Below are 13,283 nucleotides of genomic sequence, written 5' to 3'. Positions count from 1 at the left end.
GCTAAAGGTGCCTTTCAGCTCTCTAGGTTTATTACTCCAAATCCATTGTACTTAGAAGGGACTTGCCTGCCTTAAATGGTGCATTTGAGACCCCTTTGGAGCACTTATAAAGTAACCTCAGGAGAAAATACTACTTTACCCTTTGGTTAATAAACTTTTGGAACACCTTAGTTCAAGCATGAAGATATGTAAAAGGTTCAGATCAAGACTTCTTAACTTGGGGTCCTTGAACTCTCCCCCACCTTTTAAATAACTATAATCTAATTGATTTTCTTTTAATTGTTTTATTTTATGCATTTTAAAAGCATTACCCCAAACAGGGGATAGAAGGGATTCCCCAGGCTGCTCACAGTGTCCACAACCCACTCCCTCCCCACCAAAAAATTAAGAATCCTGGGTTTAGATTCAATTTTTTAATCTGACAAACATATATGAAGTGCCTACTATGCTCCAGGCACCCGGCTAAGCAATAGAGATACAAGAAGCCACAAAAGACAGTCCCTGCCCTCAAGGAGCTTACAATCTGATGGAGGAGACACACAAACATATTCAGAACAAGTCATACAGAGGATGGATGGGAAATGATTGACAGAAGGAAGGTGAGGGTTGGGGAAGATGAAGTCATGGGAGTGGCTGATAAAGGGACAGATGGACTGTCCGGGGACACTTGAACCTGGACATCAACAGAGGCCCTCCAGCCTCTAACCCAGACTGGACACTGTCAAGGCCAGGCCCCTGGGCTCCTGGACCCTTCCTTGTGCCACTGTGTGCGGTTGCCCGGTCCAGTTCATCTCCGCCGGCCCTTTGCCCCGCCAAAGGTCACGTGTTGGCAGGGAGTCTCGATTAGCCAAAGGAGCACCGGTGCCCACAACAGATAACTAGTTGGGAAGCATTTATCCAGAGCCTACTGTATACCAGGCATACCAGGCACTGAGCTGGGCGCTGGGCATAAACGGAAAGGCCACCACTCCCCCCACCCCCCCACCCCCAAAAATGAGGAAGATCTTCCCGGGGTCACACTCTCCCTGCGGGACAAAGGGGAAGGTCCCTACAAGGAAAAAGATGACACCTGAAATCCCAGCCCCGCCCTCCCTGGGGCGCGGCTTGGAGTCCCGGAGGAGAGTAAACAGCGGGTCACGCGCCCAGAGAACGACCGCCCTCGGCCCCGCCCCTCTCCCGTTCTCGTCTCCGATTGGCTGCCCTGGGGGGCGGGGCTTCTCGGTGGCCCTGGACCGGTCCGGCCATAACCTCGCTCTCCTGCTAGCCGGGGCCCAGCTCCTATCTGGCCGCCGGGAAGATGAGGCTGCCGACGACTGCCATCTCGACGCTGCTGTTGCTGCCGTTGCTGCTGCCGCCGCCGGCCTCACCCGCCGCTCCGGGGGCGCTCGAGCTGCCCCCCCGCGAGGACGTGGCGCGGGTGGCGCGGTTCGTGGCCCACGCCTGCAACTGGGGCGCGCTGGCCACCGTCTCCACGGTGCCGGCGGTGCGCGGGCGACCCTTCGCCAACATCTTCTCCCTCAGTGACGGGCCTGTGGGCGCCAGCAGCGGCGTGCCCTACTTCTACCTCAGCCCGCTGCAGATGTCCGTGGGGGACCTGCAGGTGAGGCTGCTGCGGCGGGGCCCAACACCCCCCCCCCCCCACGCAGGCCTGGGGGGCAGGGGAGCAGCGTGGGAACCTCCGCGGGCGCTGCTGGGGTAGTGGGGGAAGAGGTAGGGATAAACGCCTACTGTGCGCCAGGCAGTGCTGGAAACACTTTACAAATATCTCCTTCTGTCCTCACCACAGCCCCGGGAAGACAGGTGCTACTAGGACCCCCATTTTACAGTAGAGGAAACTGAGGCTGAGAAGTTAAATGACTCCTGCTGAGTCCCACAGCTCATAAGTTTCTGAAGCTGGATTTGAACTCGAGTCCACCCGGCTGAGTGTAGGGTCAGTGCTCTATAAATTACAGACAACTTGACATTTGGGTAATTTCCCACACTGATGAAGTCACAAGGCCAGACACCCCGCCTCCCCCCCAAAAACAGAACATTGTGGGGTGCTGCTAAATGAGACACTTGCTCCACATTGCGCCCATTCTTCAGGATCCACTTCACATATAATTTTCTCTAGCAGCTGTGGTGACCTTTCATTATTATTATTATTTTGTAATTGATCACCATATCCCATGTGACATCTCAGGCATTGTATTGAAGTTTTAACTTTTCAGTCCTTTATAACTTGTCTTCCAGATATGAGAGGTTCTTTTTTTGTTTTTTGTTTTTGATGAGGCAATTGGGGTTAAGTGACTTGCCTAGGGTCACACAGCTAGTAAGTGTTAAGTGTCTGAGGTCGGATTTGAACTCAGGTCCTCCTGACTTCAGGGCCGGTGCTCTATCCACTATGCCACCTAGCTGCCCCTAATATGAGAGGTTCTTAACGGCAGGGGCTGTATCTTAATTTTTTTTTCCTCACTAGAACCTTCAAAATTGGTGCTCAATAACTAGTTTTTGTTTGATCGAAAAGTGGGATGGCACAACACTTGTGACCTTTGTGGTAGTTGTGACTCAGCACCATGTTGACCCCATGGGTAGGGTGGGAGATCTTTCTGGGTGGGTGCTGGGGTGGGGGGTAGGTGGATGTCAGGGCTGTCTCTGGCCTGGTCTTCAAGTTAAATATACCCCAAAGAGTGTACAGAAAGCCAGCACTGTCTGAGACCCAAAGTGTGACTTGGTTTTTATCTGGCAGTGGCACATTTTACTACCTAGCTACATATCCCAGCACACAGTAGCTGTAAGCTTCACTTGCTTAACAGTTTTGCAAACCCTTTAGTTTTAGAAGAGCGGGTCTTATCTGGATCTTACAACAGGAATAAACAGTTTCTCCTATTTTAAAATCACATGACAGGTTCTGCTAGCCTTTGCTCTCTACAATACGTGGTGATTCAGACACTGCGTAAATTTTAGAGTTAGCTACTTGAGCAACTGTGCTATATACCAAGTTTCATATCACATTATGACCTTATGCAAAGAGAGTTATGGCTAATGTTGTAAATTCCTTAATGTCCCAAACTATTTGCTTTTCTTTGTAGCCCTAGCACCTTGAATATCTATGGATATATCAAGTAAAAGCTTAATAAATGCTTGTAGATTGATTAAAGACTAGAATTAGGCTCATTAGGTTTATAAACAGAACAGCACCTTAAAAGTTTACTGTTCAGGGACATGTGTTCGTTCCTATTGTAATTATTATTCCTTCTAGTCCTAGCTCCTAGACTTGTTTATTCCTATTGTAATTATTATTCCCTAATGAAGTTTGTTTCATCGATTTCAGTAAGACGAGTTTTACAAGTGCATGTGAATTGTACAATCTTATTTCTTATCAGAGACCCTACCCTTGTTACTTTTATATTAAATAGAAGCTTATTTAATTTCACTAAGGGAATATCATTCATAGGCCCAAAGGACTGAGTGAAAGAGAACCTTAGAGATAATTTAGCTCAAACCCCTTGTTTTATAGATGTGGAAACTGAAACCCTGGGGAATTGAGTGATTTGTACAGGGTTACACAGGCTGAAAACTGAAGAGACAGTTTGAACCTGTGATTGCTTGGGTGAGGAAACTCCCTCCCCCCATGGAGCTCCTAGCATCCAGCTCACCTGAGAAAGATGCCTTTAGGAAATGTTTAACACAACAAATGAAAATACAGCACAACATAGAGGATGTTAATTTGTGGTTTTCTAAGTCACTATAAGGTCATTTATATAGTGAGTTTGACATCCCTGGCTCTAAGAAGTGAGAAGTCACCCAACTGGTCAGTGTCTGAGGCCTGGTTTTTGGCCTGGTGCTCTGGGAACTATAGCACCCCCCTAGCTGCCTGTATTATAGCGAAGCAGCTTGGTTGGTATAGTGGAAGAAAACTTAAGATTTGGATTCAAGGATCTGGGTTCAAATGTTCATTTTGGCTGTGGGCAAAATGAGAAGGTTGGACTAGATGGTCTCTGAGGTCCCTCCAGCAATTAGATCTGTGAACCCCTCCAACAGTAAATTATCAACTCCTTCATTCTGGTCCCTGTTGTTTTCTGAATGTGGTCTAGAGTGGTAGCATCAGAAGTTTGGGCTGTCTTGTCATGTTGAGCAGAATGAGTTTGGAGCCAACTAAAACCTCTAGATCTTTTTCACAGGGACTCTTGTCTGTCTGTGCTACTTCTAGCTAGTAGTTGTAAAGTTGATGTTTGTTTTTTTGTTTTGTTTTGTTTTGTTTTTGTTTTGGGGGGGGATTTTTGCGGGGCAGTGGGGGTTAAGTGACTTGCCCAGGGTCACACAGCTAGTAAGTATCAAGTGTCTGAGGCTGGATTTGAACTCAGGTACTTCTGAATTCAGGGCCGGTGCTTTGTCTACTGTGCCACCTAGCTGCCCCCAAAGTTGACATTTGTGAATCTGCGTTTAATACTTGGCATTTATTTATTAAATTTCATCATATTCTATTTGACCCATTGTACTAGCATGTCAGCTCCTTTTTGGATCCAGATTTTGGCATCCTAACTTCCTGCTACCTGAAAATTTGATGGCACATCATCAATGACTTCATTCAGATAATTGATAAAAATGTTGAAAAGCACAGAACCAGTGGAACAGATGCATCCATTTCCAAATCCACCTCCTTATACTAGCATCCAGCCCATATCCCTTCAGCTCATATACTGAAATCTAAGTATGCTCTGTCTACAACAGTCCCCTTATCCACAAAAGTAGATATTCTGTCAAAAAAAAAAAATAAGGTTAGTTTGGCATGACATGGTCTGGATAAAGGTAGGCTGCTTTTTAACAATCAGTGCTTCTCAGAATCTGTCCATTTTCTATTTTTGAAAATTGGGGCATCATTTGTTCTCCAGCCTTGTAGCTTCTCTGCCATTCCCCATGAATCTTTCAGAGTTCACTGACTAGGCTTAAGAAGCATGCCTGTCATAAGTGGAAGATGCCAGCTACAGTGGTGGTTATTTGAAGCACGGAAGTGAATGGAAGTGGCTATTGAAAGTGTGTGATATTGTTGGGGGTTACATGGCATCTGTGAAATTGATTTATTTTCCGGATGTCACTTAACAGAAAAATTTCAGCCTTCATTGTCATTCTACAGGAGAATCCAAATGCCACTTTGACAATGTCTTTGGCACAGACTGATTTTTGTGAGAAACAAGGATTTGATCCTCAGAGTCCCCTTTGTGCTCACATAATGTTGTCAGGAACAATCACGAAGGTAAGTTGTTATTCTATAATAAGAAAGACAGGCTTAAAGCAATGTGATTTTACTTTTTAATCAAGTAAAGAGGAACTTGATGAACTTAATTAGATTGATTTATGATTAAGGTTGTAGAGGGTAATATAGAGTACCTCATATAAGATAGTAGGTACAATATAGGTGCAACATCCTTGGAATTTAATTTGAAAAATAGTGAATAATGGCCAGAAGGGAAATGGAAGGACAGAATGTGAAGGAAACAGTAGGTAAAATGTCACTGGTATTGATCTTCAAATTCCTTATACTGCTGGACTAGCAAACCTTTTTAGCACTTCAGGTTTTGTTCACTTGGGGCAAGCTTTATTTGAAGAGCAGTCGGGAATTACTTGTGGGTATTTATTTAATTGCTGAAAAGGAGAAAATGGCAAAAACAGCAAAGGGAAATTGGATATCCTAAATGTTGTTCAATCCCGTGCCATTCTTTTAATAAATATTTTGTTGTTGAATTTTACCTAAATGTTTGAAGTGTTTACCTCCAAATTTATATTAGTTTTACCTCTTGTGCACCTCCTTCAAATGCGATCTGTACTCTTCTTGTCCATCAGTAATGTATTTCTTTTCTTTGGATAAACTGTATGTGTAACAAACTCATTGTGCATGTTTGGCTTGAGGATTCTAAAGACCAAGTTTTACTGTTGTAACTAATAGAAATTACTTAAGTGTTTTAAGAAATGCTATCCATTCCCCAGGGAGATGATCAGTTCTAATAGTATTTTCCCACTTCTTTATAGCTATCAAAATGACCCACAAATAACTTTAGTATTTTAAAAACTGGATTGTTGGGACAGCTAGGTGGCACAGTGGATAAAGCACCAGCTCTGGATTCAGGAGGACCTGGGTTCAAATGTTGCCTTAGACACTTGACACTTACTAGCTGTGTGACCCTGGGCAAGTCACTTAACCCTCATTGCCCCGAAAAAGAAAAACAAACCAAAAAACAAAAACTGGATTGTCATTTTAAAAATTTCCCTTTATACTTCTTCCTACTCCCCCGATTTCAAAATCAAGATTTACAACTGAATGACTCCATAGATTTTTGTAGCTACATATTCTTCATGGATTAGAGAACAAAGTATTAAAGCTGTAAGGCTTTTTATTTCCAATGGAGAAAAACATTCCATTATTGTTTGGTCATTTTTAGGTGAATGATACAGAAATGGGCTTTGCAAAAAAGTCATTATTCAGTCGTCATCCTGAAATGGAATCGTGGCCTGCAGATCATAACTGGTTCTTTGCCAAATTGGCTATAACCAACATCTGGGCTATTGACTACTTTGGTGGAGCCAAAACAGTGACACCTGAAGAATATTATAAAGCCAAACCTTAGTAAGTACCTACCTTCTTTCTGATAATGTGGCTATTTCTATTAGTTGCCTGAGCTCTCAGAGCTGATTAAAGTTTAAAGCCAGAGTTGGGGTTTTATTAGACAAAGAAAGTCTGAAACATATCCTTCCCCTTCTCCCCCCACCCCAAAGTGTATCACAGTCACCAAATGAGGAAGGGGGGAAGGAAGTACTGATCACTGATCTACTCAATATGGCTCTTTTAGGCCAGGGCTTCTTAAACTTTTTCCATTGGTGCCCCTTTTTGCCCAAGAAATTATGTGACCCCCGGATATATAGATACATAAAATAGGTATACATAACCTCTTACTGTTGCCAATTTTTTTTTGCAACCCCCACATTCAGTTAAGTGACCCTATATGGGGTTGAGACCCACAGTTTAAGAAGCTTTGTTCCAGACTGGACCACCCATTTTCAGAGTATGTTTACACCATTAGGGCAGTTCTTAGAAACCCAGGTATTTCTAGAACCTTTTCCCTTGTTCCGGGGGGACTGCCAATAAAAATAGTGAGTACATGCTGGGAGATGTGGCCTAGTGTATCTGGAAATCAGGATATTGAAACAGATTGGGGAAGAAGCACAGCGGGGAAAACCATTGGGGGGCGGGGGGGAGTCATTCCAGGGAGAAGCAGAAAACATTTTGGCAGAGGGGCAGGAACTAGGGAATGAGATCAGATTCCAAGAGTTTAGGGAAGGCTTGGTGTGGTCATATTGATGGAAAAGGGGAAGTGGAGACTCTGACAGCTCAGTGGCCATCTTCTTCAGGAAGCTTGTCCTGATTTCTTCAGTGAGCAGTTAATCTCTCCTCATGAAGTTACTTTTATGTACTTGGTGTTTCCTTAAGTTATATACATGTTTTATCCTCTGGTAAAACAGAAGCTTCCTGAGGACAGACAATTTTTTCATCCTTGTATTGCTGGTACCCAGTACAATGCCTTACAAATAGTGGGCATTTGATGAATGTTAGAGCTGAAAGGAATTGAATTTCGAGTGGCTGCTCTGTCAGTTACAACATTTTTATTTGAATCATCCTTTATTTGTATTGTTCTCATAATAAAAATGAACATAGAACATTGTACAGTTTACAAAGTACTTTACACACTTCTCATTTGAGACTCATAGCAGTGCCCTGAGGTTGGGAGTATGAATGTTGTTATTCTCATTTGTAGATGAGGAAATGGAGGGTGAGAGGTTGACATGTGCCAGTGGTTGCAGAGCTGATGAAGAGTGGGGCCTGCACTTCAACCCAGGACTCTTGGCTCCCAGTCCAGGGCTCTGTCCACATCACCATGCAGCCTCTTCTTGTTATAGAATTGTTTTATATGCAAAACAACTCAACTGGAATAGAAATCATCTCAACTCTTGGCAACAAGAAGCAAGATTAGGGTTTGGGCCAGTATGGTAGGAAGAAAACTGAAAATTAATTTAATCCTGGGCTGGTAGTTTATTGTGATATAGGAAAAGAGGAGAGCAGATATTTTTGTGAGGGGAAATTAATCTGAAAAAATAGTTGTTGGAAGAATTTGGGGGGGGGTAGGGAGGGACATAAACAATATTTGTAAAGGCTCAAATCATTCCTCCTCTTCCTATGCATGAATATTGGTCTTAGAAGGTGTGTGATTTTTCCAAACAACAAAAAGCTTTTTAAACTAGAATTTAGTTTTGCTTAGATGTGATACTTTCAGAAAGATTTACGCAGTAATAATCACCATGGGTGCCATTTGTCAATGCTAATGCTGAACTGGGATGAAAGGAAGACTATTTAAATGTGAGGTCAAGTCAACAAGCATTTATTAAGCACATACAGTTATCCCTTCCACATCTCAGAGGTGTTAGGGGCGCAGTACCCCTGTGACCTAGAAAATCCAAATAAAATTTTTTGGCCCTCCCTTTGTATCAGAGAAGAAGTCTGAATTATTATGGTATTAAAAGATAAAATATGTTGTTGTTATACAACACTATACATATGCTTTATGCATTTCTGAGTTTCTAAACTTTTTCTGTGTTTGCTGACCTGCTCATATCATCTGTGGCTTCTGCAAACTCCCCCAAAATTCCCACTTAATTTCAAAACCTCAGTGGGGAAGGTTGTTATGTGGAAGAGATAACCGTACTATGTTTGAGCACTAGTGATACAAAGGCAAAAAATTGTCCCTGCTTTCACATATTTCACTGTGTAAAGGCAGGAAACTATGCAAAGAATTGTACAGGAGACAGATACAGGATAAATTGGAGTTAATCAAAAGAGCTGCTAAGACTAGGGAGGACTGGGAGAGGCTTCTTTGCAGCCAAAAGGTGAAGATGAGGAGGAAGAGTGTTCTTGGCCTGAGAAACATCCAGTGAAAAGGCAGAGTTGGGAAATGGAATGTGATGTTTGAGGAACTGCACGGAGGTCTGGATCCCAGCATACACATAGGGAGGTGAGGTGTAAGAACACTAGGACTGTAGGAGCAGGCCAAGTAAATGAAACTTTATATTTGATCTTGGAGGTGTTAATAAGGATAAGGTCATTGAAGAGGGGGTTAATGTGGCCAGATCTGTGTTTTGGCAGTGGGGGATGGATGGGGTGGGGAGAGACTTGAGGTGGGGAGACTAGTCATTGGGCTGTTGCAGTAGTCCACGCATGGAGTGATGAGGACCTTCGTGAGGCACTGTCAGTGTCAGAGGAGAGAATGGGGTGTAGAGACAAAAGATGTTGCACACTTAGAAACAAGAGGACTTGGAAACTAGCTGTGAGGTCATGAGAGAGTGAGGAGCTGAGGCTTTTCATCAGTTCATTTCATAGCATCCTGATTTTTATTTATTAGAATTTTTCTTTGGTCTCATCAAGGGGAGTATCTGCTAAGAGTGTGTGCTGAGGCAGAATTTCCTCATCTGTGAAATGGGAATAATTCTTGTACTATCTGCTTCATTGTTACTAAGTGTGAGTTATTATTGGTAGTTTAATACAGTATTCTTATTTTGTCCTGCTTCTCAATTATCAACCTATTCACTGCCATTCACAGTGTTAATTAGTAGTCTATTTAGCCATTGTTGTCAAAGTCATGTAGGGCCTTGCTTTGAATCTAAGTTATCAGAGCATCCCGCCAGGTGGGAAATTATCTTCTGGACTAGTAATAACCAAAGCAATATTACTTCATAGACTAGATGAACTTAGGCTCAAGTTTTTATTCCTTTGTGTTGAAGGTTCCCTGTTTCTGTCCTAGAATAAATCATTTTAAACTATTTATGTGTGAACTCAGTTTAATAAGAAATTATTCTCTCCTTTCCCCAGGTGAAGAGGAATATGATCAATTCTGTAATTCCACCAAGATGCTCCATCATTTTGTTTGGGATACATAGAGAATCTGCAGTTTTTCTGTGCATAGTTTTGTTTTTTCAAAAAAAGCTTATTTTTATATGCTTAATATTTAAATCAGACGCTAGCTGTGAGAAATTTAGATTTAAGTATTTTTATGACATTTTGAAATTTTTTAAAAAAAGAAATAATATTAAGAATCCTGGTTCCACTGAGCATTAAAAGAGTTTTCCCAGAAGCAAAAGTTGCAAATTTAAATTGGCCTTTGAGATTGGAAACTATTTCAGCATATGTCCTGTATTCCTAGGAATCCCTTTGCTCACTAAACCTATTCACTACCTACTGAGGCCTCTGATAGTTTTAGAAGAACAGGATGGAAAGGGGTTAATTTGGCCATATGCTGAATGTGCCTTAATCTTGCCCAACAGAAAAACTATTTATTTAAACCCAAATAGAGCTTCGGGCCACTAATCAGCTTATGTATGGTGATTGGGGACAGAGAGTGTTTGCTTGTTGGACCAGGAGCAAAGCTAGACTCTGAAGAAATTGTTCTGTCAATAATATAGAATCAAGCAGGCAGATGGAATTCCTCCCCCCACCCCCTACCCGTTTGATTTAGCCCATTTTATTTGAATTTCTTCCTTCTTATGATTCCATATCTATTGAATGGAAGGAGAGGGAATTTGTGGGTAAATACTGAGATCCTTATTAACCAGATGAGACCATGGTTTCAGGCTCTGTATCCGAACATAATTTTATCCATTCTACTATGTCCTTTAACTGTTGTTTATACTCTTACTTTTAGCAAACAAGGTCATTCAGGCTTCTTTAGTTGGTCTTTCCAAGCCCACTTGAAGGAAGCTATGAGAGGGGAAGGAAGAATGTATAAATTTCCCTCAAAATAAAATATGATGAGGGGCGGCTGGCTAGGTGGCGCAGTGGATAAAGCACCTGCCCTGGATTCAGGAGGACCTGAGTTCAAATCTGACCTCAGACACTTGACATTTACTAGCTGTGTGACCCTGAGCAAGTCACTTAACCCCTATTGCCCCACAAAAAAAAAAAAAAAGAAAGAAAAGAAAATATGATGAGGAAAAATTGGAGGGTGAGGAATAATTAATGATTATAAAAACAAGTCTGAATACTTTTATTTTTTAGTGAGGCCATTGGGGTTAAGTGACTTTCCCAGGGTCACACAGCTAGTAAGTGTTAAGTGTCTGAGGCCAGATTTGAACTCAGGTCCTCCTGATTCCAGGGTCCATGTTCTATCTACTGCGCCACCTAGCTGCCCCCTGAATACTTTTGAAAAGCGTGAAAAATGATTATCTCGAATGATATGAAAGGTAGTGAGGTGGAAAGGCCAAGAAGATCTGGGTTCAGATCTCACCCCGAGGCATACATACTGACTGTAGAACCCCGGACAAGTAATTTTACTTCTCAGTATTCTAGGCAACTCTCTTAAAGATGTAAGTTGCAGAGAAGGTGCCGACCTGCATTGGTAGAAGAAATTTCCTTGTCTGGCAGTTCCCTATAAGAATTAAATCATAGGCCCAGTTCCTATCCCCTATTTGAGTTGTATAAAATTGGTTATTGTTGTAAGATTATTTTCATTTTCTTCCTAAGTATCATAGACTAAAATATTATTTTCTACATCTCCAATAGTCATTTTCAGGCAAAATTCTTAATTTGAAAGTATGTGTAAGCAATAGCAGTTGTGACACAGTACTTCTTGGGTTCCCTTCAAAGTATTGACTTATTTTTTAAAAAATGCTTTATCACTGGTTGTTTAATTCAACATCAGGGGAATGAAATAGGGATGAAACCTTATACACATCATATAAGGTCCTTTTAGAATTTCATTAAGTAAGATCAGGTCCTGTATAGATTTGCCTTACCCTGAATTCTGTCCTGCAATGAATAATAGCTATTCAACAAATATTTGTACTGAAAATTGATTGCTCTTGAGGTTCCAGTGAATCTATATAACTCAGGGAAATACAATGTTTGGAAAAATTTTAAGAGCTCATCAGATGAAATGGGTTTTTAGAAACCCTAATAGCTATCTTTCTTAAAATGTTATAAGGAAAATTACTCATTTACTATATACAGAAATAATTTCAGTAGATTTTTCAGGACTGCTTATGAAGTATTATATGTTAGAACTTAAATGCTAAATTCAAAAACTGCAAAAGGAAAAATGAATTTCTTTGAAAACTAAAATTGGTTTCTACAAAATTACATTATGAGGTTGGTCTCTCAAACAAAGCACTAATAATTAAAATTTATTTAATGAAAGTGTTTGGTTTATTGTCTTGTATAACGGTCTTAATACTGGTTTTGTTTTTTTCTGGACTCTTGTGAATCCCTTCCTTTTTTGCTTTCATTCTAGCCTGGCTGTTACAGCCACAGTCAGACAAGATAAACTGCTATTTCAAAGCTTGGCTGATGATCTTTTGATTAAGTGCAGGATGTTCTCCTTCCCTGTTGCCAAAAAGCTAATTATGTCCTGAAATTTATGGAAAAGCCAGAGTCCAGCGTGTTGTTATGGAGCATTTACTCTAGTAAAGTTACCTTATGATACAAATTAGGATGAAGATGACCCGCTTGGTTATCTTCTTCTCATTTATTCTTAGCTTTGCCTTGGAAACTTTTAGTCCAGTTCTCTTTTTCTATCATATAAAAGCCCTTTGTAACTCAGTTAAGTTCTCATTTTTCTTATAACAGTAAAGTGAACCAGCAGGTGCTTGCTTTTCTTTTAATTAAAGATGAACATTAAAACCTGAAGCAATACATTCTTACTGGCCACCAGAGGGTACTGTAGACTACAGTTTTTGAGTAGATGAAAGCATTTTATGCTAGATTTGGGGATTTAAAGCTGAATGAGCATTTAAAGATCATTTAGTCTGACCATCTCATTTTTCAGAGATTTGTGGTAAAATATTGAAAGGTAAAAATGTTAAATAGCCTTAAACTTGGTTCCTAGGAGAGCTTAAAGACACTAGAGTGATTTAGAATGGGGGAAAAATGGTAGATGGGTATCAAAAGTTGACTGTTCTAATTGCTCTTCCTGTTCCTACCCATTTCCCAATCTACCTTCCACATAGTTGCTACAATCATCTTCCTAAGGCACAGGTCTGTTTCTACAAAGAAGCCTTGAGTAGCTCCCCATTGCCTCAAAGATGAAATACAAATTCTTAGGCCTTTAATATAAGGCCTTTTAAAATTTAGCTCCTACCTACTCTCCTTTCTCTTCCCCAATGATTTCACATCACTCCTCGTGCTTGTAGTTCTAGTCAAATTGGACTGCTGACCTGTTTGCCAAACTCAAACATGCCATCACCCTCTTCTGCATTTGCCTTAGGTT

At 41.3% G+C, this 13,283-nt stretch overlaps 1 protein-coding gene across 2 annotated transcripts; it reads left to right on the top strand.

Annotated features, from left to right (window-relative positions):
- The first annotated feature begins 1,223 nt into the window (after positions 1-1,223).
- On the top strand, positions 1,224-12,598 carry CREG1 (cellular repressor of E1A stimulated genes 1). Of its 2 annotated transcripts, XM_044005260.1 has the most exons (4): positions 1,224-1,600; positions 5,117-5,236; positions 6,420-6,604; positions 9,896-12,598. In XM_044005260.1, coding segments are annotated over exons 1-4 (609 nt in total). In that variant the 5' UTR covers positions 1,224-1,297; the 3' UTR covers positions 9,897-12,598. The 2 variants fall into 2 exon arrangements, with proteins under 2 accessions (XP_043861195.1, XP_043861197.1); XM_044005262.1 differs by lacking the exon at positions 9,896-12,598 and having other exon boundaries at positions 6,420-6,605.
- The last annotated feature ends 685 nt before the right edge of the window (positions 12,599-13,283 follow it).

Source organism: Dromiciops gliroides, chromosome 4 (assembly GCF_019393635.1).
Source record: "Dromiciops gliroides isolate mDroGli1 chromosome 4, mDroGli1.pri, whole genome shotgun sequence".
In the NCBI taxonomy this organism is placed as follows: Eukaryota; Metazoa; Chordata; class Mammalia; order Microbiotheria; family Microbiotheriidae; genus Dromiciops; species Dromiciops gliroides.
The sequence above is the reverse complement of the archived record's forward strand: the minus strand, read 5'-3'. Positions and strand labels throughout refer to the sequence as shown.

Coding starts and splice junctions, on each gene's coding strand:
- CREG1 (XM_044005260.1), top strand. CDS start 1,298: ATGAGGCTGCCGACGACTGCCATCTCGACGCTGCTGTTGCTGCCGTTG. Junction 1,601..5,116: donor TGTCCGTGGGGGACCTGCAG/GTGAGGCTGCTG, acceptor GTCATTCTACAG/GAGAATCCAAATGCCACTTT. Junction 5,237..6,419: donor TGTCAGGAACAATCACGAAG/GTAAGTTGTTAT, acceptor GGTCATTTTTAG/GTGAATGATACAGAAATGGG.